Source organism: Lontra canadensis, unplaced genomic scaffold (genome assembly GCF_010015895.1).
Source record: "Lontra canadensis isolate GAN:19392208 unplaced genomic scaffold, GSC_riverotter_1.0 scaffold11, whole genome shotgun sequence".
NCBI lineage: Eukaryota > Metazoa > Chordata > Mammalia > Carnivora > Mustelidae > Lontra > Lontra canadensis.
In genome coordinates, this window is record NW_022631005.1 from 27,089,185 (window position 1) to 27,114,655 (window position 25,471).

At 40.2% G+C, this 25,471-nt stretch overlaps 2 protein-coding genes across 3 annotated transcripts in view; one reads left to right on the forward strand and one right to left on the reverse strand.

Moving 5' to 3' along the window:
* Positions 1 to 19,722, forward strand: part of LYPD1 (LY6/PLAUR domain containing 1) — a 43,698-nt gene extending 23,976 nt beyond the window's left edge. For both annotated transcript variants that reach the window (XM_032856190.1, XM_032856191.1), the window contains one exon: positions 19,288 to 19,722. In XM_032856190.1, coding sequence (XP_032712081.1) covers positions 19,288 to 19,523 — 236 coding nt within the window. In that variant the 3' untranslated portion in view covers positions 19,524 to 19,722. The remainder of the gene's footprint in view (positions 1 to 19,287) is intronic.
* Positions 19,716 to 25,471, reverse strand: part of GPR39 (G protein-coupled receptor 39) — a 197,116-nt gene continuing 191,360 nt past the window's right edge. Inside the window, exon 2 of the mRNA XM_032856189.1 lies at positions 19,716 to 20,472. Within this exon, the coding sequence (XP_032712080.1) occupies positions 19,967 to 20,472 (506 nt within the window). The 3' untranslated portion in view covers positions 19,716 to 19,966. The remainder of the gene's footprint in view (positions 20,473 to 25,471) is intronic.

Genomic DNA, 25,471 nt, shown 5'->3' on the forward strand with positions numbered 1-25,471 from the left:
GCAACCACCATTCTGTTCTCTGTATCTGTGAGCTTGGCTTGTTGCTGTTTTAAAATTCCACATGTAAATAAGTTCATATGTTATCTGTCTTTTCCTGACTTATTTCATTTAGCATCATTGCCTCAAGATCCATCTCTGTTGTTACAAATGGCAAGATTTCATTCTTTTTATGGGGGAATAGCATTCTAGTGTGTGTGCCACATCTTCCTTAGTCACGCATCAGGAGACACTTGGGTTGTTCTCATGTCTTGTCTGTTGTAAGTAGTGCTGCCATAAACAAGGAGATGCATATATCTTTTCAAATTAATGCTTTCATTATCTTTGGTTAAATACCCAGAAGTAGAATTGCTGGATTATATGGTAGTTCTATTTTTAATTTTTTGAGGACCCTCCATACTGTTTTCCATGGTGGCTGCACCGGTTTGCACTCCCACCCACAGTGTACAAGGGTTCCCTTTTCTCCACATCCTCACCAACAACTATTATCTCTTGTCTTTTTAGTAGTAACTGTCCTAACAGGTATGAGGGGGTACCTCATTGTGGTTTTGATTTGCATTTCCCTGATGACCAGTGATACTGAACATCTTTCCATGTACCTGTTGGCCATCTGTGTATCTTTGGAAGACTATTGAGGTCATCTGCCCTTTTTTAATAGAATTGATTTTTTTGTTTTTTGCCTTCAAGTTATATGAGTTCTTTATATATTTTGGATATTAATCCCTTATCAGATATATGATTTGTCAGTATTTTCTCCCATTCTTTAGGTTTCCTTTTCATGTTGCTGATGGTTTCCCTTGCTGTACAGAAGTTTCTAGTTTGATGTGATCCCACCTGTCTGTTTTTGCATTTACTCTGTTTGCTTTGGGAGTCAGAGCTAAAAAAAATCCTTACCAAGAGTGATGTTGAGGAGCTTACTGCCTGTGTTTTCTTCTAGGAATTTTGTTGTTTTAGTGTAACATTTAGGTCTTTGATACATTTGAGTTAGTATTTCTGGATGATATAAAATAGTGGTCCAGTTTTATTCTTTTGCCTGTGGCTGTCCAGTTCTCTCAACACCATTTACTGAAGAGACTATCCTTTCCCATGGTAATTTTTGGTTCCTTTGTCAGAAATTAATTGACCATATATATACTTCGGTTTATTTCTGGGCTGTCTACTCTGTTCTGTTGATCTGTGTGTCTGGGTTTTTTTAAGATTTTATTTATGCATTTGACAAGACAGAGATCGCAAGTAGGCAGAGAGGCAGGCAGAGAGAGAGGGCGAAGCAGGCTCCCTGGTGAGCAGAAAGCCTGATTCAGGGCTCGATCCCAAGACCCCATGGTTCAGGACCTGAGCCAAAGGGAGAAGCTTAACCCACCGAGCCACTCAGGTGCCCCGTGTGTCTGTTTTTATGCCAATATCATACAGTTTTGATTCCTACATTCCTTTGTAATATAATTTGAATTTGGAAGTCTTTTGCTTCTAGCTTTGTTCTTTCTCAAGATTCTTTTGGCCTTTTCAGACTCTTCTGTAACTCCATACAGATTTTAGGGTTGTTTTTTCTATTGCTGTGATCAATGCCACAAGAATTTTGATAGAGATTACATTGAATCTGTACATTGCTCTAAGTTATATGGACATCAACTATATTTTTCTGATCTATGAGCATGAAATATCTATCCATTTGTTCAATTTCTTTCAGTATCTTAAAGTTTTCAGAGCACAGGTCTTCTACCTTTTTGTTAAACTTATTCCTAGCTATCTGCATTTGTAAATGGGATTGATTTCTTAATTTCTCTTTCTGCTAGTTTCCTATTAGTGTACAGAAGTGCAAGAGATTTTTGTATACTGATTTTGTGTCCTGCAGCTTTTCTGAATTCATTTATTAGTCCCAATAGATTTTTGGTACAGTCTTTAGGGTTTGCCGTATATAATATCATGTCATCAGGAAATAGAGACAGGTTTTTCCCCAATTTAATTGCCTTTTATTTCTTTTTCTTGCCTAATTACTCTGGCTAGGGTTTTCAAAACTGTGTTGCATTTGATCTTAGCTGACAGGCCACGAAGCAATTCAATGCTTAAATAAAATTTAATAAAAAAAAATAAAAATGGTGAGAGTGGGCATCTTTGTCTTTTCCTGATCCTAGAGGAAAATCTTTTAGCTTTTCACCATTGAGATGATGTGAGCTGTGAGCTTGTTGTATATGGCTTTTGTTGGGGTATGTTCCCTCTATACCCACTTTATTGAGAGATTCTATCATAAATGGGTATTGAATCTTGCAAAAGATTTTTCTGCATCTATTAAGATGATCGTATGATTTTTATCCTTCATTTCAATCCCGTGGTGTATCACGTTGATTGATTTGTGGATGTTGAACTATCCTTGCATCCCTGGATGCTCTTCTACTTGGTCATGGGGTCTGATCCTTTTAATGTAATGTACTGAATTTGGTTTGCCAATATTTTGTTGATGATTATCTTTTCATTTTTGAGATATGATTGACATTAACCTTATATTAGTTTCAGGTGTACAGCCCGATTCGTTATGTGTACATATTACAAAATGTCAGCACAGTAAGTCTAATTAACATCCATCACCACACATACTTACGATTATTTTTGTGATGAGAACTTTTAATATTTACTCTTTTATCATGTTTTTGTTTCTTTTTTTTCTTTTTTTTTTTTAAGCAAAATACCTTGATGCTTATTCCCCCTTGTTTTACAGCTGCAAAGTATTCCATTGTGTGGATGGGTCCCTGGGTGTTTACCAGTCCCCCTGGTGGTAGGTAGTGTGATTGTCCGTTTTTTGCTGCTGCAAACCACTCTGAGATTAAGGACCGTGTATATAATCATTTTGCATGGGTGTGAATACATATGTAACTTAAATCCATAAAAGTGAAATTGCTGGGTTGAACTTCATAGTACTGATAGTTGCTGCAACGTCACCTTCATAGAATTTGTACCTATTAACCCTCTTCCTTTTTTTTTTTTTTTAAGATTTTATTTATTTATTTGAAAGAGAGAGACACAGCGAGAGAGGGAACACAAGCAGGGAAAGTGGGGGAGGGAGAAGCAGACTCCCTGCTGAGCAGGGATCCTGAAGTGGAGCTCGATCCCCGGACCCTGGCATCAGGACCTGAGCCAAAGGCAGAGGCTCAACTGACTGAGTCCCCCACGTGCCCCCCTGTTTACCCTCTTAACTGACAATGTGGGAAAGGACCTGTTTCCCACATACAGTGGGAATTCCAAATACGGTATTCTAACAAATACAGTGCTAATTAACTCTTGATCCTTGCCCAGGTGAAAATAATAATGAAAGTGAAAATAATACAGCTAATTAGTTTGTATTTCTTTGTACGGAACCAGAGTGAATCTCTTTTCATTGTTTCAAAATTCATTTTACTTTCTTTCCTATAAACTGTTGATTTACTTCTCACATTGGTCTGATGGGTTATTATTTATTCCTTACTGATTCCTGGGACCTTTTTACAAATTAAGGAAATTTGCTCTTTCCGATTTGAGTTACAATTATTTCCCTGATATTTCACTTGTCTTTTTACATAGTAATTTTATTAGATTTTTTTCCCTGTGCTGTATTGATAGTACTCTTTTGGATACAAGCATTCTATTTATAGACAGAAATAAAAATAATGACAAAGAAACAACTTATATAACTGTATATTTTAAGAGACAAATGTAATGTCTTATGGACTTCCTAGAATGCGAAATAGCACTTTGAATCATATTCTTTGTAAAATGGTGTAATGGTAAATGTGCCTGTGAGAACAAATTTTCCTGTAGTTTACCTCTGTTGCTATCAGTTTATCTTTGTTATAGATTTATTGATGACGGAAATCTGTTATCTTTGTTATTATGGATTTCAGATTATTTTACTTCAAGGGCTTTGCTCACTGATGCTATTTTCTTCTTTTAATCTTTTTAATGATTGCTTTTTATTTTTTGTATTTTTAATTTTTTGTATTTTTAAATTTTTTAAGTTTTTATTTAAATTTTAGTTAGCATATAGTGTAGTACTAGTTTGGGGTGTATAATATAGTGATTTAGCACTTTCATAAAACACCCAGTGCTCATCACACTCATCATTTAACCCACTCCCCGACCTACCTCCACTCTGGTAACCACCAGTTTGTCCTCTGTAGTTAAAAGTCTATTTCTTGGTTTGTCTTCCTCTCTCTTTTTTCCCATTTCCTCATTTGTTTTGCTCCTTAAATTCCACATGTGTGAAATCATATGGTATTTGCCTTTAATCTGACTTATTTCATTTAGCATAATATTCTCTAGCTCCATCCACGTCATTGCAAATGGCAAGATTTCATCTTCTTTTTTATGGCTGAGTAATATTGTATTGTGAATATGAGTGTGTGTCTCTGTGTGTGTATATATGCATGTATGTAAACATAAGTGTATCTAAACACACACACCACATCTGTTTTATCCATTCATCAATCGATGGACATTTGTGCTGTTTCCATAATTTTAGCTATTCTTGATAATGTTGCTATAAATATCAGGGTTCATGTATCACTTTGAATCAGTATTTTTGTATCCTTTGGGCAAATTCCTAGTCGTACAGGTGCTGCATCAAAAGATAGCTCTGTTTTCAACTTTTTGAGGAACCTGCATACTGTTTTCAGAGTGGCTGCATCAGTTTACATTCCCACCAACAGTATAAGTGGGTTCCCCTTCCTCTACATCCTCACCAGCATAGGATATTTATTGCATTGTTAGTTTCAGCCATTCTGACAGGTAGGAGGTTATATCTCATTGGAACTTTGATTTGCATTTCTTGATGATCAGTGATGTTGAGCATCTTTCCATGTGTCTATTGGCCATCTGGATTTCTTCTTTGGAAAAATGTCTATTCGTGTCTTCTGCCCACTTTTTAATTGGATTATTTGGCTTTTGGGTGTTGATTTTTATAAGTTCTTTATATATTTTAAATACTAATCCTTTATCAGATATTTCATTTGCAAGTATCTTCTCCCATTCTGTAGGTTGCCTTTTAGTTTTATTGATTATTTCCTTCACTGTGCAGGGTTTTTTTGTTTGTTTTTTAAGATTTTATTTATTTGCAAGAAAGCAAAAGAACATGAATGGGGGGAGGGACAAGCAGACTCCCCACTGAGTGGGGAGCCCAATACAAGGCTCAATCCCAGGACCTTGTGTTCATGACCTGAGTTGCAATCAGATGCTTAACCAACTGAGCCACCCAGGCACCCCACTGGGCAAAAGCTTTTGATTTTGATGAAGTCCCCATAGTTTATTTTTGTTTCTGTTTCCCTTGGCTTTAGAGACATATAGAAAGAAGGTGTTTTGGCCAAAGTCAAGGAGGTTACTGCCTGTGTTTTCTTCTAGAAATTTTACGGATTTTGGTCTCACATTTAGGTCTTTCATCCATTTTGAATTCATTTTTGTGTATGGTAAAAGAAAGTGGTCCAGTTCCATTCTTTTGCATGTGGCTGTCCAGTTTTCCCACCACCATTTACTGAAGAGACTGTCTTTTTCCCACTGGATGTTCCTTCCTGCTTTATCAAAGATTAATTGACCATATAGTTGTGGGTTCATTTCTGGGTTTTCTCTTCTGTTCTATTGATCTTTATGTCTGTTTTTGTGCCAGTACTATACTGTTTTGATCACTATGGTTTTGTAATACAACTTCAAGTCTGGAATTTTGATGCTTCCAGCTTTGCTTTGCTTTTCCAAGGTTACTTTGGCTATCTGGGGGTCTTTTCTGTGGCTCCATATGAATTTTTTTTTTTTTGCTCCATATGAACTTAAAAGTGCTTGTTCTAACTCTGTAAATTCTTTAAAATGTTAGTATAGTCTAATTTATTCATCCTCTCTTTAATGGCTTCTGAGTGTGCATCATAGAATAGCCTTCACTATTCTTAAATGATAAATCTCCCAGGTCCCACAGTGTTTTTAGTACTTTCATGATTTTTTTTTTTCAACATTTAAATCTTAGATCCATTTGGAATTTATCCAGATAGGCTGTGAGTGATGCAAATGGTAAATAGTTCTGAGTTGTGATCTGGCCCTTCATACTTAGCAACCTACCTATTTCCTTTCAGCCCGAGTCTTATACTATGTGTGTCCACCCCTTGCTTCTTCAGAATTTCCCCTGTGGTTTTCTTAACCAGTTCTTCCATCACATGCCACCCTGACTTCCTCATGTCTAAACTCAGGGACATTTTCTTAAAACTTTATGGCTGCCTGTGTGGTGTTCAGTCACATGTTCCTTGTAGGGAAATTCTCATCATTCTCTACAACCACTTCCTGTTTGTCCCTGGCCCCCCTCTCCATTCCCATTCTCCCTGCTGTAGAGTCTAGAATGGAACTGGAAGCCTCTTTCTCTGAGGCTCTGAGGTTTATTTTCACTTCTTTGCAGATTAGAAACCATCAACTTTCTGTTCCAGCCTCAACCTCAGCCTTATCACCTGGCTCTCAAAGGCAGTTTTACCTGGACATTTCTACCACTTTGATTTCAAACATATGAGAAAAATGCTTTTCTGTTTTCTCACAGTCCTTTTTAATCCTGACTTTGACGGTTCCCACTAGTAAAACACCTACATTCTTCCTCTACCTCCGCCAACAGTTGAATATTAGAGCATTTTTTCTTTGTTCTTTTTGAATATCTCCAAACCCTGGAGCCTTAATACCACACCACCAGCTGGTTGCCCATCACTACTTTTGATGTCTGTTAGATCCAAATGTCCTTTCATCTGATTAGAAATCTTTTTAATCACCTCTGATCTCTTCCATAGTATCTGTAGCTCTGGTCTCCAGGACTTAGACTTCCCCTTTGGAGGTTCACAGTGGTGGATGAGCAGGACAGCTGCTGTGAACCTCATGGCTCATGCAGGGATCATTCTGGCAGGCTCATTATTACTGGACCTCCCCAGGGTGCCCTGGCCCCGAGTAGCCAATCAGTGGACAAATCTCTGTTGCATCAGACCTGTTCTCTTCCCCCCAACCCCTTAGTACAGTGAATATCCTTTTTTTTTTAGGGATGGAGTTTATAACTTTTCCCTTCTTAGAGTCTTTTTTGTGGTGTCTATTCTTGAACCCTTTCTTAAGGGCTAAGGGCTTCCACCTGACCACAGATCTGCCCCCCCCCAACTACACACACACACACACACACACACACACACACACACACACAAACACCCCTTACAAAGATAGATTGTTCTGACTAAAGATGGGCAGGTGGCAGCAAAAGTGCAGATTGTGGCTCTGTTGGCACATCTCTTTGTAACTTCAGGCATAATTTTTTTTCAGGGTTTTTTAAGGTTAAAATTATTTTTTAAATTATTTTTTGTTATTAAGGTATAATTTACACGTATCATTATTTGTTTCAGGTGGACAACATAAAGATTCGATATTTGTCTAGTGTGAAATGATCACCACAGTAGTAAAGCTAGTTGACATGTGTCACCATACATAGTTATGGAATTTTTCTTCTTGTGATGAGAACTTTTAAGATGCAGTCTCTCAGCAGCTATCAGATAGGCAGTACATCTCATTATGTTGTTGCCATGCTGTCCATTCCATCCCTGTGACTTACTTATTTTTTAACTGGAAATTTATACCTTTTGACTCCTTCACCCACCTGCCACATCCCATCTCTGGCAGCCACCAATCTGTCTTCTCTGTCTATGATTTTGGCTTTCTTTTGTTTTTGTTTTTAGATTCCATGCGTAAGTAAGACCAAATGGTTTTATCTTTCTCTGTCTGATTTCTTTCACAAATGGCAAGACTTTCTTCTTTATGGCTGAGTAATACTCTATTGTATATATGTCACATTTTCTTTATCCACTCATTTGATTGATGGACATTTAGGTTGTTTCCATATCTTAGTTATTGTAAAGAACCCTGTAATTTAATGTAGGGACACATATATCTATTCAAAATAGTGTGTTTTCTTCAGAAAAATACTTAAAAGTAGAATTGCTGAATCCTATAGCACTTCTCTTTAATTTTTTGAGGAAACTCCATACTACTTTCTGTAATGGCTGCGACTGTTTACATTCCCACCAACAGTGCACAAGGGTTCCCTTGCCCCAAATTTTCATAGACTCTTGTTACTTCTTATTAGTAATAACCAACCTAACAGGTATGAGGTGATATTTCATTATGGTTTGATTGCATTTCCCTGATGACCAGTGATTTTTTTTAATATTTTATTTTTTATTTGAACGAGAGAGAGAGATCACAAGCAGTAACAGAGGCAGAGGGACAAGCAGACTCCCTGCTGAGCAGGGAGCCTGACATGGGGCTCCCAAGATCATGATCTGAGCCGAAGTCAGACACTCAACCGAGTCACCCAGGAGCCTGATGATCAGTGATTTTGAACATATTTTCATGTACCTGTTGGCCATCTATATGTCTTTGGAAAAATGTCCATTCAGATCCTTTGTGTATTTTTTAGTTGTAATGATTGTCTTTTGTTACTGAGTTTTAATAGTTCTTTACATATTTTGGATAGTAATCCATGACCAGATACATGATTTACAAAATTTTCCCCATTCAGTAAGTTGCTTTTTCATTTTGCTGATGGTTTCTTTTGTAGTGCAGAAGCTTTTCAATTTAAGTTACTTACACTTAATTATCTTTTGTTTGTTTTGTTTTTTTTTAAAGATTTTATTTATTTATTTGACAGAGAGAGATCACAAGTAGGCAGAGAGGCAGGCAGAGAGAGAGGGGGAAGCAGGCTCCATACTGAGCAGAGAGCCCGATGCGGGGCTCGATCCCAGGACCCTGAGATCATGACCTGAGCCATAGGCAGAGGCTTAACCCACTGAGCCACCCAGGCGCCCCATACTTATTAATTATTGTTATTGGAGCTTTTGCTTTTAGTATCAAATACCAAAAATCATCATGAACACCAGTGTCAAGTTGCCTATTCCTCATGTTTTCTTCTAGGAGTTTTATGATTTCAGGTCTTACATTCAAGTCTTTAATCCATTTTGGGTTAATGTTTGTCTTTGGTGTTAGGCACTCATCCAGTTTTCCCAACACCATTTATTTATTTTTTTTTTAAAGATTTTATTTATTTATTTGACAGACAGAGATCACAAGTAGGCAGAGAGGCAGGCAGAGAGAGGAGGAGGCAGGCTCCCCGCCGAGCAGGGAGCCCGATGCGGGGCTCGATCCCAGGACTCTGGGATCATGACCTGAGCTGAAGGCAGAGGCTTTAACCCACTGAGCCACCCAGGCGCCCCTCCCAACACCATTTATTGAAGAGACTGTTTTCTCCCCTGTTGTATATTTTGGGCTCTTTTTTGGCTTGTAATTCATTCATAGTAGTCTCATGATCCTTTGTGTTTCTGTGGTATTATAATGGCCCCTCTTCCATTTCTTGTTTTATTTATTGGAATCCTCTCATTTTTCTTAGTCTTTCTAGCTACAAGCTTGCCAATTTTATCTTTTCAAAAAACCAACTCCTAGTTTGGTTATTCTTTTTTATTGTTTTTCTGTCCTCTGCGTCATTTACTTCTGCTTTGACCATTATTTCCTTCCTTCTGCTAACCTTGAAATCCGTTCTTTTTCTAGTTCCTTGAGGTATAAAGCTAGGTAGTTTGAGACTTGTTTCTTGAGGTAGGTATTTATCACTATGAACATCCTTCTTAGAATTACTTTAGCTGCATTCCGTAAGTTTTGTTATGATGCATTTCCATTATCATTTGTCTTAAGGTATTTTTTAATTTGTCTTGATTTCTTTGTTGACCCACTGGTGGTTTAGTAGCTTGTTGTCTAATCTCCACGTATCTGTGAAGTTCCAGTTTTCTTCTTCTAAATAATCTCTAATTTCATACCACTGAAAAGATGCTTGATATATTTTCACTTTTCTCAAATTTGTTAAGACTTGTTTCGTGACTAAACATATGATCCATTCTGAAGAATGTTCCATGTGCACTTGAGAAGATTGTATATTCTGTTGCTTTCCCCTGCTCACATTATTACAGTATTTCTGATGATGTTCTCTGTGTTATTTTACAACTGGAAGTTTGTAACTCTTAACCCTCTTCATCTGTTTTGCCTATCTCCCACCCACTGCTTCTCTAGCAGCCACAAGTTTGTTCTCTGTGTTTAAGCATGTTTGGTTTCATTTTGTTTTTATTGTTTAGAGGAAGAGAGAGAGTGAGTGTGTGAGTGGGGGGTGGAGAGGCAGAAAGAGAGGGACAAGCTTAAGCACACTCTATGACCAACATAGAGCCCAAAGCAGGGCTTGATCTTATGACACTGAGATCATGACTTGAACTAAAACCAAGTCAGACACTTAACCAACTAAGCCATGCAGGCACCCTTGTTTTGTGTTTTAGATTTCACAATATAAGTGAGTTCATTTAGTATATTTCACATAGCATAATATTCTCCAGGTCCATCCATGTTGTCAAAATGATAAGATTTCATTCTTTTTTATTGCTGAGTAATATTCCATTGTACATTTTTAGCACATATGGACAGTTGGGTTCTTTCCATACCTTAGCTATTGTACATAATGCTTCAATAAACATAAGGTTGCATATATCTTTTTTAAAAAAGATTTTATTTATTTATTTGACAGATCACAAGTAGGCAGAGAGGCAGGCAGAGAGAGAGGAAGGGAAGCAGGCTCCTTGCTGAGCAGAGAGCTGGATGCGGGGCTCTATCTCAGAATCCTGAGATCATGACCTGAGCCAAAGGCAGAGACTTAACCCACTGAGCCACCCAGGTGCCCCTGCATATATCTTTTTTTTTTTTTAAGATTTTATTTATTTAACAGAGAGATCACAAGTAGGCAGAGAGGCAGGTAGAGAGAGAAGGGGAAGCAGGCTCCCTGCCGAGCAGAGAGCCTGATGCGGGGCTTGATCCCAGGACCCTGAGATCATGACTTGAGCAGAAGACAGAGGTTTAACCTACTCAGCCACCCAGGTGCCCCTATCTTTTTAACTTAGTGTTTTGTTTTATTGGGATAAATACTCAGTAGTAGAATTACTGGATCATATAGTATTCCTATTTTTTTTAATTTTTTGAGGAAACTTCATACTGTTTTCCACAATAGTTATACCAATTTACATTCCTACTGATAGTACATGAAGGTTAAATGCCTGCCAAAATTCACTATTTCTTGTGTTTTTGATACCAGCCACTCTGACTGTGTGAGGTCATATCTCACCATGGTTTTGATTCGCATTGCTCTGATGATGAGTGATGTTGAATCTTTTCTCACGTGTCTGCTGGCCATCTGTATGTCTTCTTTGCAACAATGTCTATTAAGGTTCTCTGTCCATTTTTAATTGACTATTATTATTTTTTGGTGTTCAATTGTGTAAGTTCATTTTATATTTTGGGTATTAACCCTTACCAGATATGTTACTTGAAAACATCTTCTTCTATTCAGTGGGCTGTCTTTGTTGTTTTATTCATGTTTTTCTTTGCTGTGCAAAAGCTTCTTTAATTTTGTTATAGTCCCAGTAGTTTACTTTTGTTTTCCTTGCCTGAGGAGATATAACCATATGTGTGTTGTTAAGACTAATGCCCAAGAGACTATTGCCTCTATTTTCTTTGAGGAGTTTTATGGTTTCAGGTCTCATATTTTGGTCTTTAATCCATTTTGAGTTTATTTTTGTGTATGGTATAAGAAAGTGGTACAGTTTTATTCTTTTCTATTTGTCCAATTTTCCCCATACCATTTATTGAAAAGACCGTCATTTCTGGGGTGCCTGAGTGACTCAGTCATTAAGCATCTGCCTTCAGCTCAGGTCATGATCCCAAGGTCGTGGGATCGAGCCCCGCATTAGGCTCCCTGCTCATCTGGAAGCCTGCTTCTCCCTCACCCATGCCCCCTGCTTGTATTCCCTGTCTCGCTGTCTCTGTCAAATAAATAAAATCTTTAAAAAAAAAAAAAAGGCTGAAATTTTCCAATTGACTGTTCTTACCTCCTTTGTCATGGCTTATTTGACCATCTAAGGGTGGGTTTATCTCTGGGCTCACTATCCTATTCTTTTGATCTATATTTTTATGCCAGTACCATACCATTTTGATTACTATAGCTTTGTAGTATATCTTGAAATCTGGGATTGATTGTGATACCTCCAGTCTTGTTCTACTTTCCGAAGATTGCTTTGGCTGTTCAAGAGCTTTTGTGGTTCCATACAGATGTTAGGATTATTTGTTCTAATTCTATGAAAAATGCTATTGGTATTTCGATGCGGACAGCACTAAATCTATAGATTGCTTTGGGTAGGATGGGCATTTTAACAATAGCCTTCCAATCCACGATCATGGAGTATCTTTCCATTTGTTTGTATCATCACTTTCTTTCATGGATGCATTTTAGTTTTCGGAGTATTGGCCTTTCACCTCCTTCATTCAATTTATTCCTAGGAATTTTTTATTTTTGTGCAGTTATAAATGGGACTGTTTTCCTAGTTTCTCTTTCTGCTACTTTGTTAGTAGTGTACAAAAATGCCACTGATTAACTTTGAACCCTGCAGCTTTATGGAATTCATCTATTCTGATAGCTCTTCCGTGGAACATTAAGGCTTTCTATATGAGGTGTCATGTATTCTGCAAATAGTCACAGTTTTACTTCTTATCAATTCAAATTCCTTTTCTTTCTTCCTTGATTGCTATCACCAGGCCATCCATTATTATGTTTAATAAAAATGGTGAGAGTGGGCATCCTTGTTAGTTTCCTGATCTTAGAAGGAAAGCTTTCAGTATTTCACTCCCTAGTTTGATGTTAGGTGTGGGTTTTTCACATACGGCTTTTATTATGTTGAGGTATGTTCTCCCTAAACTCACTTTGCTGAGAGTTTTTTTAAGTCATGAACATTGTTGTATTTTGTCAAAGGCTTTTTCTGATATCTATTGAGATGGCCATATGGTTTTTATCCTTCCTCTTGTTAGTGCGATATATTGATTTGTGAGTATTGAACCAACCTTGCATTTCTGGAATAAATCTGACTTGATTATGGTGAAGCACTTAACATATTTTTGAGTTTGCTTTGCTAATGTTTATTTATTTATGTTCCTCGGGGATATTGGCCTTGTAGTTGTCTTGCTGCTGTTGTTGTTTTGTTTGTTTTTTGGTAGTGTTTTTTCTGGTTTTGGCCTCATGGTAATGTGGGCCTCAAAGAATGAACTTACAAGTTCCCCCCCCTTCTATTTTTTTTTTTTTTGGAATAGTTAAGAAGAATAGATATTAATTCCTTTTTAAATGCTTGGTAGAATTTACCTGTGCCGCCATCTGGTCCTGAACTTTTGTTAGTTTGGACCTTTTTGATTACTGATTCAATTTTGTTACTAGCATCTTGTCTGTTCAAATTTTCTATTTCTTCCAGATTTAGTTTTGGAAGACTATATTTTTCTAGGAATTTATCTAGGTTTAATTTATTGGCATATAACTTTTCATAGTTTCTCTTACAATCTGTGATAGCATTTGCTTTTCATTTCTGATTTTGAGTGCTCTTTTTCTCTTGAGTCTGACTAAACGTTTATCAATTTGGTTTATCTTTTCAAAGAATGAACTCTTGATTTTATTGACCTTTTCTACATTTTTTGTCTGTATTTAGTATTTTTCTGACCCAATCTTTATTATTTCCTTTCTTCTAACTGGGCTCTGTTCTTCTCTTTCTAGTTCCTTTAGGTATAAAGTTAGATTAAGATTCTTCTTGTTTCTTGAGTTATTCCTATATGAATGTAAACTTCCATCTTAGAACTGCTTTTACTGTGTCTCAAAGATTTTTGTGTTTTCACTTTTATTTGTCTCCGTGTGTTTTTTTAATTTCCTCTTTGATTTGTGATCCATTTGTTATTGAGTAGAATATGTTTGTTTTTGTTTTTGTTTTTTTCATTCCCCCCCCCCCCCCCCGCACTTGATTTCTAGTTTCATGTTGCTGTGGTTGGAAAAGGTAACAATATCAAGTATAGTGTAGTAACAATACTTACTTGGTATTACTTCAGTTTTCTTAAATTTATTGAGATCGGGTTTGTGGCCTAACATATGATCTGTCTTGGAGAATTTCTATGTGTGCTTGAAAAGAATGTATTGTCTGCTGTTTGGGTATGGAATGTTAGTTCCATCTGGCTTAACATGTCACCAAAAGCCACTGTTTCCTTGTTGATTTTCTGTCTAGATGAGCCATTGATTTGAGGGGGGTGTTAAAATTCCCTAGTCTTACAGCATTACTGTCAATTTTTTCCTTTATGTCTCTTCATATTTGCTTTATGTATTTAGGTTCTCCTATGATGGATGCATATTTACAATTGTTGTATCTTCTTGTTTAATTAAGCCTTTTATCATTATCTAATGCCCTTCTTTTTCTCTCCCTCTATTCTTTGTTTTAAAATCTATTTTGTTTGATAAAAATGGCTACGCTGGCTTTTTCCCACCCACTTCCATCTGCATAGAGTACCTTTTTCCATCCCTTCACCTGTGTCTTTAGGTCTGAAGTTAGTATCCTGTAGGCAGCAGATAGATGGGTGCTGGTTTTTTTATCCACTCAGTCACCTTCTTTTGATGATAGCATTTAGTCCATTTACATTTAAAGCAATTATTGACAGGTATGTATTTGTTGCCATTTTAATTGTTTTCCAGTTCTGGTAGTTCTACTCTGTTTCTTCTCTGCTCTCTTTTGTGGTTTAATGGTTTTCTTTAGTGTTATGCTTGGTTTTATTTTTTGTGTATCTTTTATAGGTTTTTGGTTTGTGGTTACCATACATTCAGATGTAACATCCTACATGCACAGCAGTCTATATTAAGTTGATGTTCACTTAAGTTCAAACACACTGTAAAAGCCTCACATCTTTACTCCCCTTTGACATTTCACATACATGTTATATTTTACATATTTTTATCTTGTGTATCCTTTGACTAACTTTTATAGATGTAAATGATCTAACAACTTTTGTGTTTTAATCTTTATGGGCTTTATAAGTGATTAACCCAGTACCTTTACTATATGCTTGCTTTCACTCGTATAATTTTTTCCTTTCATAATTTTCCTCTAGTTATGATTTGTATACATTTAAAGAATTCCTTTCAACATTTCCTTCTAGGCCAGTGTTGCGCCAATGAACACTTTTAACTTTTATTTGGGAAACTCGGTTTCTCCTTCTACTCTGAATGATAGCTTTCCTGGTCAGAGTACATTCTTGGTTCTAAGTTTGCTTGTTTTTTTCCTTTTAGCACTTTAAATACATCATGAAACTCCCTTGCACCCTGCAATGTTTCTGTTGAAAAATCAGCTGATAGGGGCACCTGGGTTGCTCAGTGGGTTAAGCCTCTTCCTTCGGCTCAGGTCATGATCTCGGGGTCTAGGGATACAGCCCCACATAGGGCTCTCTGCCTGCTTCTCTGCCTACTTGTGATCTCTCTCTCTCTGTCAAATAAATATATAAAATCTTAAAAAAAAAAAAGAAAAATCACCTGATAGCTTTGTTGTGGTTTCCCTTGCATATAACTTTTCTTTCCTCTTGCTGCTTTTAAGATTCTCTTTTTGTCAACACTTTCTGCCCTTTTAATTACTACGTATCTTAGTGTGCACCTTTGATTCACCATCTTAGGGGCCCTCTGTGCCTCCTAGATCTGGATGTCTGTTGTCTTCCCCAGATTAGCCAAGTTTTCAGTTATTCCTTCAAATATGTTTTTGCCCCTTCTCTCTTCTTCTTCTGGGATTCCTGTAATGCAAATCTTTTAATGCTTCATGATGTTGCAGAGTTTCCTTAACTTGTTCTCATTTTTCATTCCCTTTTTCTTTTTGCTGTGAGCTTGGTGCTTTCCATTACCCTGTCTTCCAGGTTGCTGATACCTTCTTTTGCATCCTCTAATCTGCTGTTAGTTCCTTCCAGTGTATCTTTTCATTGCAGTTGTTGTATTCTTTAGCTCGACTGGTTCTTTTTAGATTTTTCGTCTCTTGTTGAAGTTCTGAGTTTATCCATTCTCTCCAGCGTATCTCAGCTTCACTTTTTTATTGTGATTCTATCTTGTTCTTTCATTTAAGACATATTCTTCTGTCTCATCCTCTCTAGTTCTCTGTGTGTGTTTCTATTAGGTGGCCTTGTATAGAAGAGGTCCTATGATGCTCTATAGTGCATCAACAGAACCAGGCCCTCCCATTGTGGCTGAACCACATCTGCTCTGGACACGGTGGGGTGGAGCTGGCCTTAGCCCAGCCGACTGCAGTAAGCCACTTCAGTTGCTATGGGCACTCTGGGCAGGGTTTGTTCCACCTGCTATTGAGAAACCCAGCTATAGCCACTGTGAGCTTGCTGGTAGATTGGGGGCAGGGGACAGCTGTCATCCTAACTGTCTGCAATTAGTCTCTGCCCTACCCTCCCTGTACCAAAGGGCAGGGCTTGCTTCTATGCATCCAGTTAAGACTCCTAGAAGCAGGCTTATCTCCTCCCTTTTTCAGAGCTGGAGTCCTTTGGATACTAGCAAAGTAGATACTAGCAAAGTATTAGAACTGGCTCCAGCAAGTGATGGCTGTCTAGGCTGGGGGGGGGAGGAGAAAAATGGTACCCAGCAGTTTGTACCCAGAGAAATCTCCTACTAAAGATCCCTGCCCCTCCAGCACACATTCTAAGATTAGTCAATACATGTCTACTACACATACCCCAGGTGCTTTGCAAAGTCCTGTTTCTATGCTGTGTCTCAGGCCAATTTACTTGGCATGCTGTCTCTTTAACCGTGGGGACTTTCTTGCCTGTTGCCTTCTGGCTCTCCCAGAATTTAGGCCTGCTGATTTTTCAAAGCCAGACATTGTGGGAATGGCCATCTTAGTGCAAATCCTCAGGGCTAGGGTTAGCTAGTGTGGGGTCTGATCCCCTCACTCCTCTGTGCTGGTGATTTCTCTCCCACTTGTGGTTATCTGTTCTAGGGGTTCACTTCTCAACTACATCTCTAACCCTCCTATCCTCCTCTGTGTGGTGTTTTCTCTGTGGAGTTGTAGAATATCTGGTCTTCCAATTTTCAAGTTATTTTCAGTTAGTTGTGTAGATATGGATATTGCCTGCGTATGGCTGTGGAACAAGGTGAGCTCAGGATCCTCCTCCTGTGCCATCTTCTCTCTCTGCCCTGTGGCTTTTTGATGGGCTTAACATATACAGAACATTCCACCTCAAGTTCAATGTTACTGAAGGTGTAGGTTTCCTTGTTGATTTTCTGTCTGGATGGTCTGTTAACATAAATGGGGTATTAAGGTTCCCTAGGTGTTAGATTGCTATTTCTCCCTTAGGTCTATTAATATTTGTTTTATAGATTTAGGTGCTTCTATGTTGGTGCATAAATATTTACAAATGTTCTATCTTGCTGGATTGACCCCTTTGCGTAATGCCCTACTTTATCTCTTATTACAGTCTTTTAGAGCCTCTTTTGTTCAAGTGAACTCTCCCAGCTTTCTTTTGGTTTCCATTTGCATGCAATATCTGCAGTTAGTTTGTAGGCACTGTAGAGATGGGTCTTGTTTTGATGGTGGTGGTGGTGGTGTTTAGTCCAGCCACTCTACATCTTTTTTTTTTTTATTATTTAAGATTTTATTTATTTATTTGACAGAGATCACAAGTAGGCAGAGAGGCAGGCAGAGAGAGAGGGGGAAGCAGGCTCCCCACCAAGGAGAGAGCCTGATGCGGGGCTTGATCCCAGGACCCTGGGATCATGACCTGAGCCAAAGGCAGAGGCTTTAACCCACTGAGCCACCCAGGTGCCCCTGTGGTATTCTTAGGGGGCATCGACACCTTATCTCATTGTTTTTTTTTTTTTTTTTACAGTGAAAAATACATTAAGTATTCTTAATTTTTAAAGTTCACTTCAAGAAAGTTTATTGACATTGAACTAGCAAATGACAGCAGAAGCTCCTAAAATGGCAATGGATAGAAAAATGTAGGGACTCTGAGAATAAAATGGGCAATGCCCAGCAGCAGGTTTCCTGCAAAGCAGACAGTGCCTCTCACACACACACAGATCCTGTCTGAGATATCTTACCTGATAAATCTTACCAGAGCAGCTACAGTCTATAGTGTTAAAAAGTTAGAAAATCCATCCTTTCAAACTTGTAGCTAGAGAACAAAAATGACTTAAAATTGTGTTTTAAAGTATTTCTTTACCTCCCACTTGGAAGTTTTAGGTTGCTCAATTCTTTACTATTTCTCCATAACCCAAAACCATGATTCAGAAAGGGGAGGAAGGTGCAAACAGAAGCACTGCCTGCAAACACCCATCTCCGAAGGGAGTCCGAAGGTAAGGTGGGTTGGAGCCCTCAGCTGTGCAGGGCAGCACACAAGCCAGAGCCCCTCACGTCCAGGTCCAGCTTCAGTAGGAGATACTGTTGTCCTCCAACCACCCCACTCCCCCCAAAAAAATATTTTTGTGGTTTACTGTCTGGCAACTTTGGTATATATACTAGTAAGGACTTGACAGAATGGAGCCAGAATTTAGGTTCAAATCCCATCTCCTCTGTTTTCCAGGAGCGTGACCTTGGGTAAGTTCCTAAATCTCTCTTGCCCTTCATGCTCCCCATCTGTGAAATGAGGATCTCTCTTGTAGGGTTGAACCAGTACACAGCAGTCCACTGTAGACTGCATGGCCTACAGGTAAGCACGCAAATGAAGTTAGCTATTATTTGACTTGAATAAGGTTCCAGCTTAAAGAACTTGAATATTCAAGATAAACTCCTCTGAGGACTGTGCTGTCAGTTGGACAGGTCTTAAGTGCTCCTTCACATAACTACACAGCATGTTACTGAATGGAGGTGGTGTGACGCTACATAGGCAGATGGCCATATATTCTGAGGGCAAAGTTGTTTCCTAGAATAAGGCTCTCTTGGGTACATTGTCAACATTGGGCCACGCCCTCCCTAAAATCTAGGGAACCTTGAAACCTCAGAAAAACCAAGGCCCCTTCAGTAGAGATCTTATTCTCATGGGGGTTAGTTCTTTGGAGAATTTTAGGATTTGATGATATCCAGAGGTGATACAGTATCATTCTCCATGGCATGAGATAGCTACAGCAATTTTAAAAAATAATAATTTCTATATCATTTTTAAAAGCAAACTTTGATTTAATAGCTCTTTGTTCCAAACAGCTAGTGGAGATAACCGCAATTTGTCAAAAGTAATGGAGCTATAGGGGGAAGAAGTCCTCTTTCTTATAGGTAGTGTTGGGGGAGGGGTGGGTGCTCAAGGAAACAACCCAAACTACCTTCCTCGCCCCTCCAGGTGCGTGGGCTGTGGGAGGAGGAAGGATGAGCTCCCCTTTGGGCACCAGCATTAACCCAAGTCCTTGGGTTTGTGTTGCAGGCGTCATGTACCGGAAGTCGTGTGCGTCTTCAGCGGCCTGCCTCATCGCCTCCGCCGGGTACCAGTCCTTCTGCTCCCCTGGGAAACTGAACTCAGTGTGCATCAGCTGCTGCAACACCCCTCTTTGCAACGGGCCCCGGCCCAAGAAACGGAGCAGTTCTGCCTTGGCCCTCCGGCCCGGGCTCCCCACCACCGTCCTGCTCCTCCACTTGGCCCTCCTCTTGGCTCACTGCTGAAGCTGAAGGAGATGCGCGCCCCTCCTGCTTTGTTCTTCGGGCCCTCCGCTCCCTCTGCTCCCCAAGCTTCTCCTGGGTGTCCTGTTATTCTGGGTGGGGAGGGGAGTGTGTTCTCTTTCGTTCAGTTCCTTTGTCACCGAAAGAGCTCAGTGTAAAAACATTTTTTGTAAGCTCTGAATAAATTCAGTCTGAATTTTCAGTGTGTATTTAAAGGAAGGGAAGGCGTAAGCAAAAGGCTGCTCTGTCTCTCCCGAGGCAAGGTCCAGCTGGCAGAATCCGCCCTTAGAAGGCACTTAGGTGGGCGTCCATTTTCCCCCAAGGCCCCTAGCTCCCACTGCTGTCCCTCCTAAGGGCACAGTTCGTCATCGCTGTGTCAGGATAATGTTGCTTTCGTTGGGGGAGTCAGAAGGCCGGTTAGCCTTCAAGGCTTCCATACCTGACATTCACACTTCATGCTCCTGCAAACCATTCCCCGTGGCAGGAGTGGGTGGTTTCATTGCCGAGTTGGGCTCTAGTGACTCGAGACTCAATTGCTGGGGCTCAGACTGGGGCTTGGCCTCGCTCTGGAAAGTGCTCAAGAAAACCTTGTTCGTTCTTGCGGAGGAGTTGGAACGCGAAGCTCTGAAGATCAGGGGGCGGAGCGCTGAGCGGGTGCTGGCCTCGGCGGAGGCGCGGTGGGCGCGCAGGTGCTTGCTGTGGTTGACGTGGGGCAGCGTCAGGTGGCAGCGCAGCACCTGGCCAAACACCCTGCGGAATTGCTGCGAGGACACGTTGTACAGGAGCGGGTTGATGACGGAGCTCAGGTAGAAGAAGGTGTCGGAGAAGGGGAGGAGGGTCATGTACGCCCGGAAGTAGGTCTTGGTCCAGTCGTGCTTGGGTTTGGCTGCTGCCATAATCCTCCGCACCTGGTTAGGCATCCAGCAGACCGCCAAGGTCACGACAATCAGCCCTGAGCAGGCGAGAGGCAAGACAGAAACAGCATGAGAACAATAATGCAAGGAACAAAATACTGAGCTCCCCAGATCTGCGCTTACCGGTCAGAAAATGGTACCGATTTTTCAGTGTTGTGCTTGACAGCTTCTCTTGGGGCTAGCAAAAAGGAATTTCACAGTATTTCAAGCCCCAGGGCGTGGACTGTGTTAGACCGTTAAATGCTTTAGACAATTGTTTGTACCTGTTGATAGCTCTTAATTAAAAAAAAAAAAATGTTTTCATCCAGAAAGCATATTATGTAGTCTTAGCAATCCAGTTCTTTTTCAGGAAACAGATGTATACACTCTGCAAAATCAGGTGAAACAGTATTTGTACTTTGAAGAATGTCCACATAAAGACCCAGTGATATTTTCAAGACAAATGGAAATGGTGTCCCTTGCCACAAAGAAGCATGTTTAGTTACACTGATTGTGCATTCAATTTCAAGGGACACAAAATCGGGAAGAGCCTGTCACTGAGAATGTTTCCTGGACATGTATCTACTAGGGGTGTACACCTGGAATTCTAATTCTCATTCCTGCAACAGCACTTCTGTTCCTTTTCAAATATATTTCATTGTATCATCTCTTCCATCCTCATGGGGGAAAAAGACAATTATCCTCAAGTAATGGAAAATATAAAACAGCTTTCAAGTTTAGCCAATAGCATGCTCATGGCCTTTGTGGCTCTGAGCTACATCAGCCTCCAAAAGGATCAGGCCCTCAAGAGACACCGCTCTGACCCGTAAATTGATCACAGGATGACTGTAGGGTTATATTTGCATGCCCCTTTATTTACATCTCAACACACACATCTCTGTTTCTATGACCTCTGACAGAGAAAAGGAACATTTGTCTACAGTGACCAAACAAAAACAAAACAAAAACAACAACAACCAAAAAACACATCCCAAAAAAGGAAGACCAGGAATCTACAGAACATTTGCTCTCTTCACTCCGGAGCCCAGACACCAGAATGTAAGTGCCTGTGTAGAGAGCTGGTATCTTACAGCTGTGTACTGAATTTTTAGAAATGCTCCCTCCCTCTCTTAAATCTGCTTATCATAGTAAGGAAGATCCATTCACATTTTGAACCTTTGTATTTTCTAGGAAACCACAGGGAAACGATGGTTGGCAATAATCTCTGACTGCCTCTGATCCATGGGAAACATTTTGTTCACAAATGCTCCCAGAAAACCAGCTCTGTTCATGCCTCCAGGGTTGGCCCTCTCACACGCACTCGCCTTGGCATGCCTTCCTTACCTGGTGGCTGGAGTGGCCCTCGGTATGTTCTCTACCCCGGTAATAACCCAGTTCCCTCAATAAATCCTCCACAAAACCCAGCTGTCCACAAAGAAGGCCCAGGAAGCTCCAGTCTCCCTGATAATTTCCAAGGGTTTCTCTTGTCAAACCTCAGCCCAAGCTTAAAACACAAACCAGTTTGCTTATTTCTTTGAGTTTGCTTCCCTGAGAACACTCAGTGAATCGCAAAGACCAAAAAAAAAAAAAAAAAAAAAAAAAAATCACCTAAGGAGTATCCTCTGAATCACCTAGTTAAAGCTGGTGGATGGGAAGAATCATTTCTGTGTTTAAACAATAACAACAAAAATACTTGCATAGGCAAGTGGGAGCCTTTTTCCCACTGCTTCAAAAAGCACGGACATGGACGCATTCCAGCCGCGCGTGCTGTTCCAAGTGGGTCCGTAAGTGATTTCTCCTTGTTTATACTGGCAGCAGTTCTGACTAAAAGGTTCATCTCATTAACTGAAAGAACTAGGAAGCTTCTCATACCTAGGGAAGCTACATGTCTTCATCGAGGCTTAAGTTCTTTTCTATTCTCTGCCACTGCAGACAAGTACAACCAGCTTCATCTGAAGACTTAGTTCCCAGAACATGGACATCGAGCACAGGGTTTCGGATGTGTGTTCTGCTCCACTGTGGGAGGCGCCACTTCAGGCAGCAAGAATCTAGAAGGCGACGAGAACCCACTTGTCCTTACTTGATCACAGCATGGCTTTCCAAGCCCCTCGAAGGAAAACAGAAAAAGGGCCAGGTTTGAGGGCAAGTTACAAAGTTGTTCTGGCCTTGGCCTGGTTCTCCTGAGCAACTGGTTACATGACCTTTCTTGTTACCCTCACCCTCTTTGGTGGCATCAGTTGGTCTTGACTGACCTTCTCGTCAAAAGACGCAGTGCAGTCAAAGGCAAGACCAGGTATCTTGGGGATGAGGCAAGGGACACGAGCAGTCGAAGTGCCGTGTCCTGATTTGCAGTTTCAGCCAGGAGAAAATTTTTGCTCTGAAATCCAAGTGAGCTAAAGTCAGTAAGTGGGAGGTGCCTTATTCTGAACAAGTTGCCAAAAATTGGGAACCAGACCCAAGCTTCTGCAGTGATAAGGCGAAACCTTGGCTGTCTGATATACAACAGAAGGCAGGATGGCAAACAGGAACTTGGAGAACAAGAGAGACAAGGAGCGGAGTTAGAAATCCACAGGGATTAAGTAAAGATGAGCCATCAGAGGGGCGCCCGGGTGGCTCTATTGGTTAAGCGTCTGCCTGCAGCTCAGGTCATGATGTCAGGGTCCTGGGATCGAGCCCCATATTGGGCTCCCTGTTCAGAGAGGAGTGTTCTTCTCCCTCTCGCTCTGCTCCTACCCGGGCTCATGCCACTCGCTCTCTCTGAATCTTAAACAGAAATGGTAAGGCATCAGAAAAATCTTGACATATAACCAAGAATAACGAAGTATTGATTCTTCACTATGCCAGGTTCTGAGCTGAGCACTCTGTGCTGCTTTCCTCTGCATTTGTCACTTCTGACAATAACCTGGTGAGATCAAAGCTGTTACTATGTACATTTTACAGAAGAAGAAGTTGAGTCTCAGGTTAGTTGCCCACATCCTACAACTAGGACATGTGTGTGCCAGACTCTCAGACTCTCCCTTATACATTTATTTTTTCTGAAAGACTCCGGATTATGATTGTTTCTCATTTTCTCCTGTTTAAAAAATACAGGAAACACGTGTGAACATGAGCCATAATTCCACCCTGTGAACTGGATATAAAGCAGCACTGATCACTAGAAATATAAGCCACGTAGGTGGCTTTAAAATTAAAATTTTGAATAGTCACATCCAGAAAGTAGAAAAAGGGGGTGTCAATTTTAACATTTCCTAACCGAATCTACAGTAAATATTATTTCACACACAATGTCAATATGCAATCAACCTAAAATTGAGAGTTTTAACATTATTTTTTTTCGTACTTTGAGACCCAATGTGGCTTTTGTTCTTACACCATTCTGTTGGTTACTAGCCGTACCTGGCTAGTGTCTGTGGCACAGGGTCAAGTACCCATCCCCACAGAAGGACTCCTTAGTGTCTCCTCCCATTTTCCCACCTGCCCCTTCCCAGCCACATACCCAGGGAGTCCTGTCCAACCACGGAATCCCACGATTCCTAATATTCTTCCTAAGATTTGGATGTGATTATCATATGGTTTCACTCATATATGGAATATAAGGAATAGTGCGGAAGACCACAGGGCAAGGGAGGGAAAACTGAGCAGAAAGAAATCAGAGAGGGAGACAAACCATGAGAGACTCAGGACTCCAGGAAACAAATGGAGGGTTACGGAGGGGGTGGGGCGTCTGAGGTAGTCGGGTGATGGGCATTAAGGAGAGCATGTGACTTGATGAGCACTGGGTGTTAGACACAACGAATGAATCACTGAACATCAAAAACTGATGATGTACTCTATGTTGGCTAACTGAACATAATGAAAAAAATAAAATTAAAAAAAAAAAAAAGATTCTGAGGCAGCCGAGCAGACCCAGATCCCATATCAGAGTATGCTTTGTCAGCCTTGGGTAGAGCAGGTCCAGCCAGTCTTTACATACGAAAAGCCTTCCATAGGAGGGGACTGCCAGTTAGTGACGGCCTAAATAATTCTCAAAGCACAAAATGGTATTTCGTATTTCTCATCCGAAACCCCGCCTCGGCACTGTGGAATAGCAGATTGTGCCAGACACTTGGTTGGGCTGTTGGAATATTCTTCTCCCACTGCAAGCAGCGGTGGGCAGAAGTGGTGGTGTCTTTGCTCCTATGCTTTGGAAGATAATTTTGTTCTAGGAAAATGGAGCATTAGGCATATAAGCACTCACCACTGTCGGATCTGAAGTGTGCCTCCGTGGGCCATGGAATAGAGGTCAGCCTCTGGGGACAAGTTGGGGAGAACCAAACCAGCTCCCTTGTAAAATCTGTCATTTCACAATGTCAAGTAATTGCTCACTTTTACATTTGTAAAAAGAAAAATGGTACATTATTTTAGATGGCAGTGAGAATAAATATCATGTCCAAAGGTAACTTTTTATTGGGCTATTTGCGACTGGTCCAGCTCTCGTCCTAGCTACTCTGAGACAAAGCTTGAAAATCTTATTCGGGCCTTAACAGAGTATATTAAAGATTTGACTAAATTTATGTTTGGCTGCCATCAGTTTGGACTCACATTTGGAAAAATCTATAATGCTTTGGTCTGTATGGTGTAATGTGTAGCCTGCAGATAAGTAAGTTTACTATGAACTTGAACGAAGATCAGTGAACTGAACCTAGTCATGTTAAGAAAGTAAACTGTTTTAACTGCATTATTGATAGATTTGTATTATATTCCAGACAGCCTTGTGCTCTGGGTTAAGAAATACCTTCATAGCTTAGCTGTTTTTCCACATAAAGTACTTCCATTTTTCCTCCGTGATCACTACAACTAAAATGACAGGCGCCATTAGACAATGACACAGATTTATTCTCAGCGGAGTAATGTTGTTTAAAAACAGAAGTAATACCGATGTCCAACAGCATCTCCCACGAAAGCCTGACATTTCAACAGCATCTGAGTCAGCCTGCCTGGTTTTATCTGTGGAAGACGTGAAACTATGCCACCTGGGTCATGGTGACGTTCGTGCTGCTGACTCTGGGCTCTCTTTCC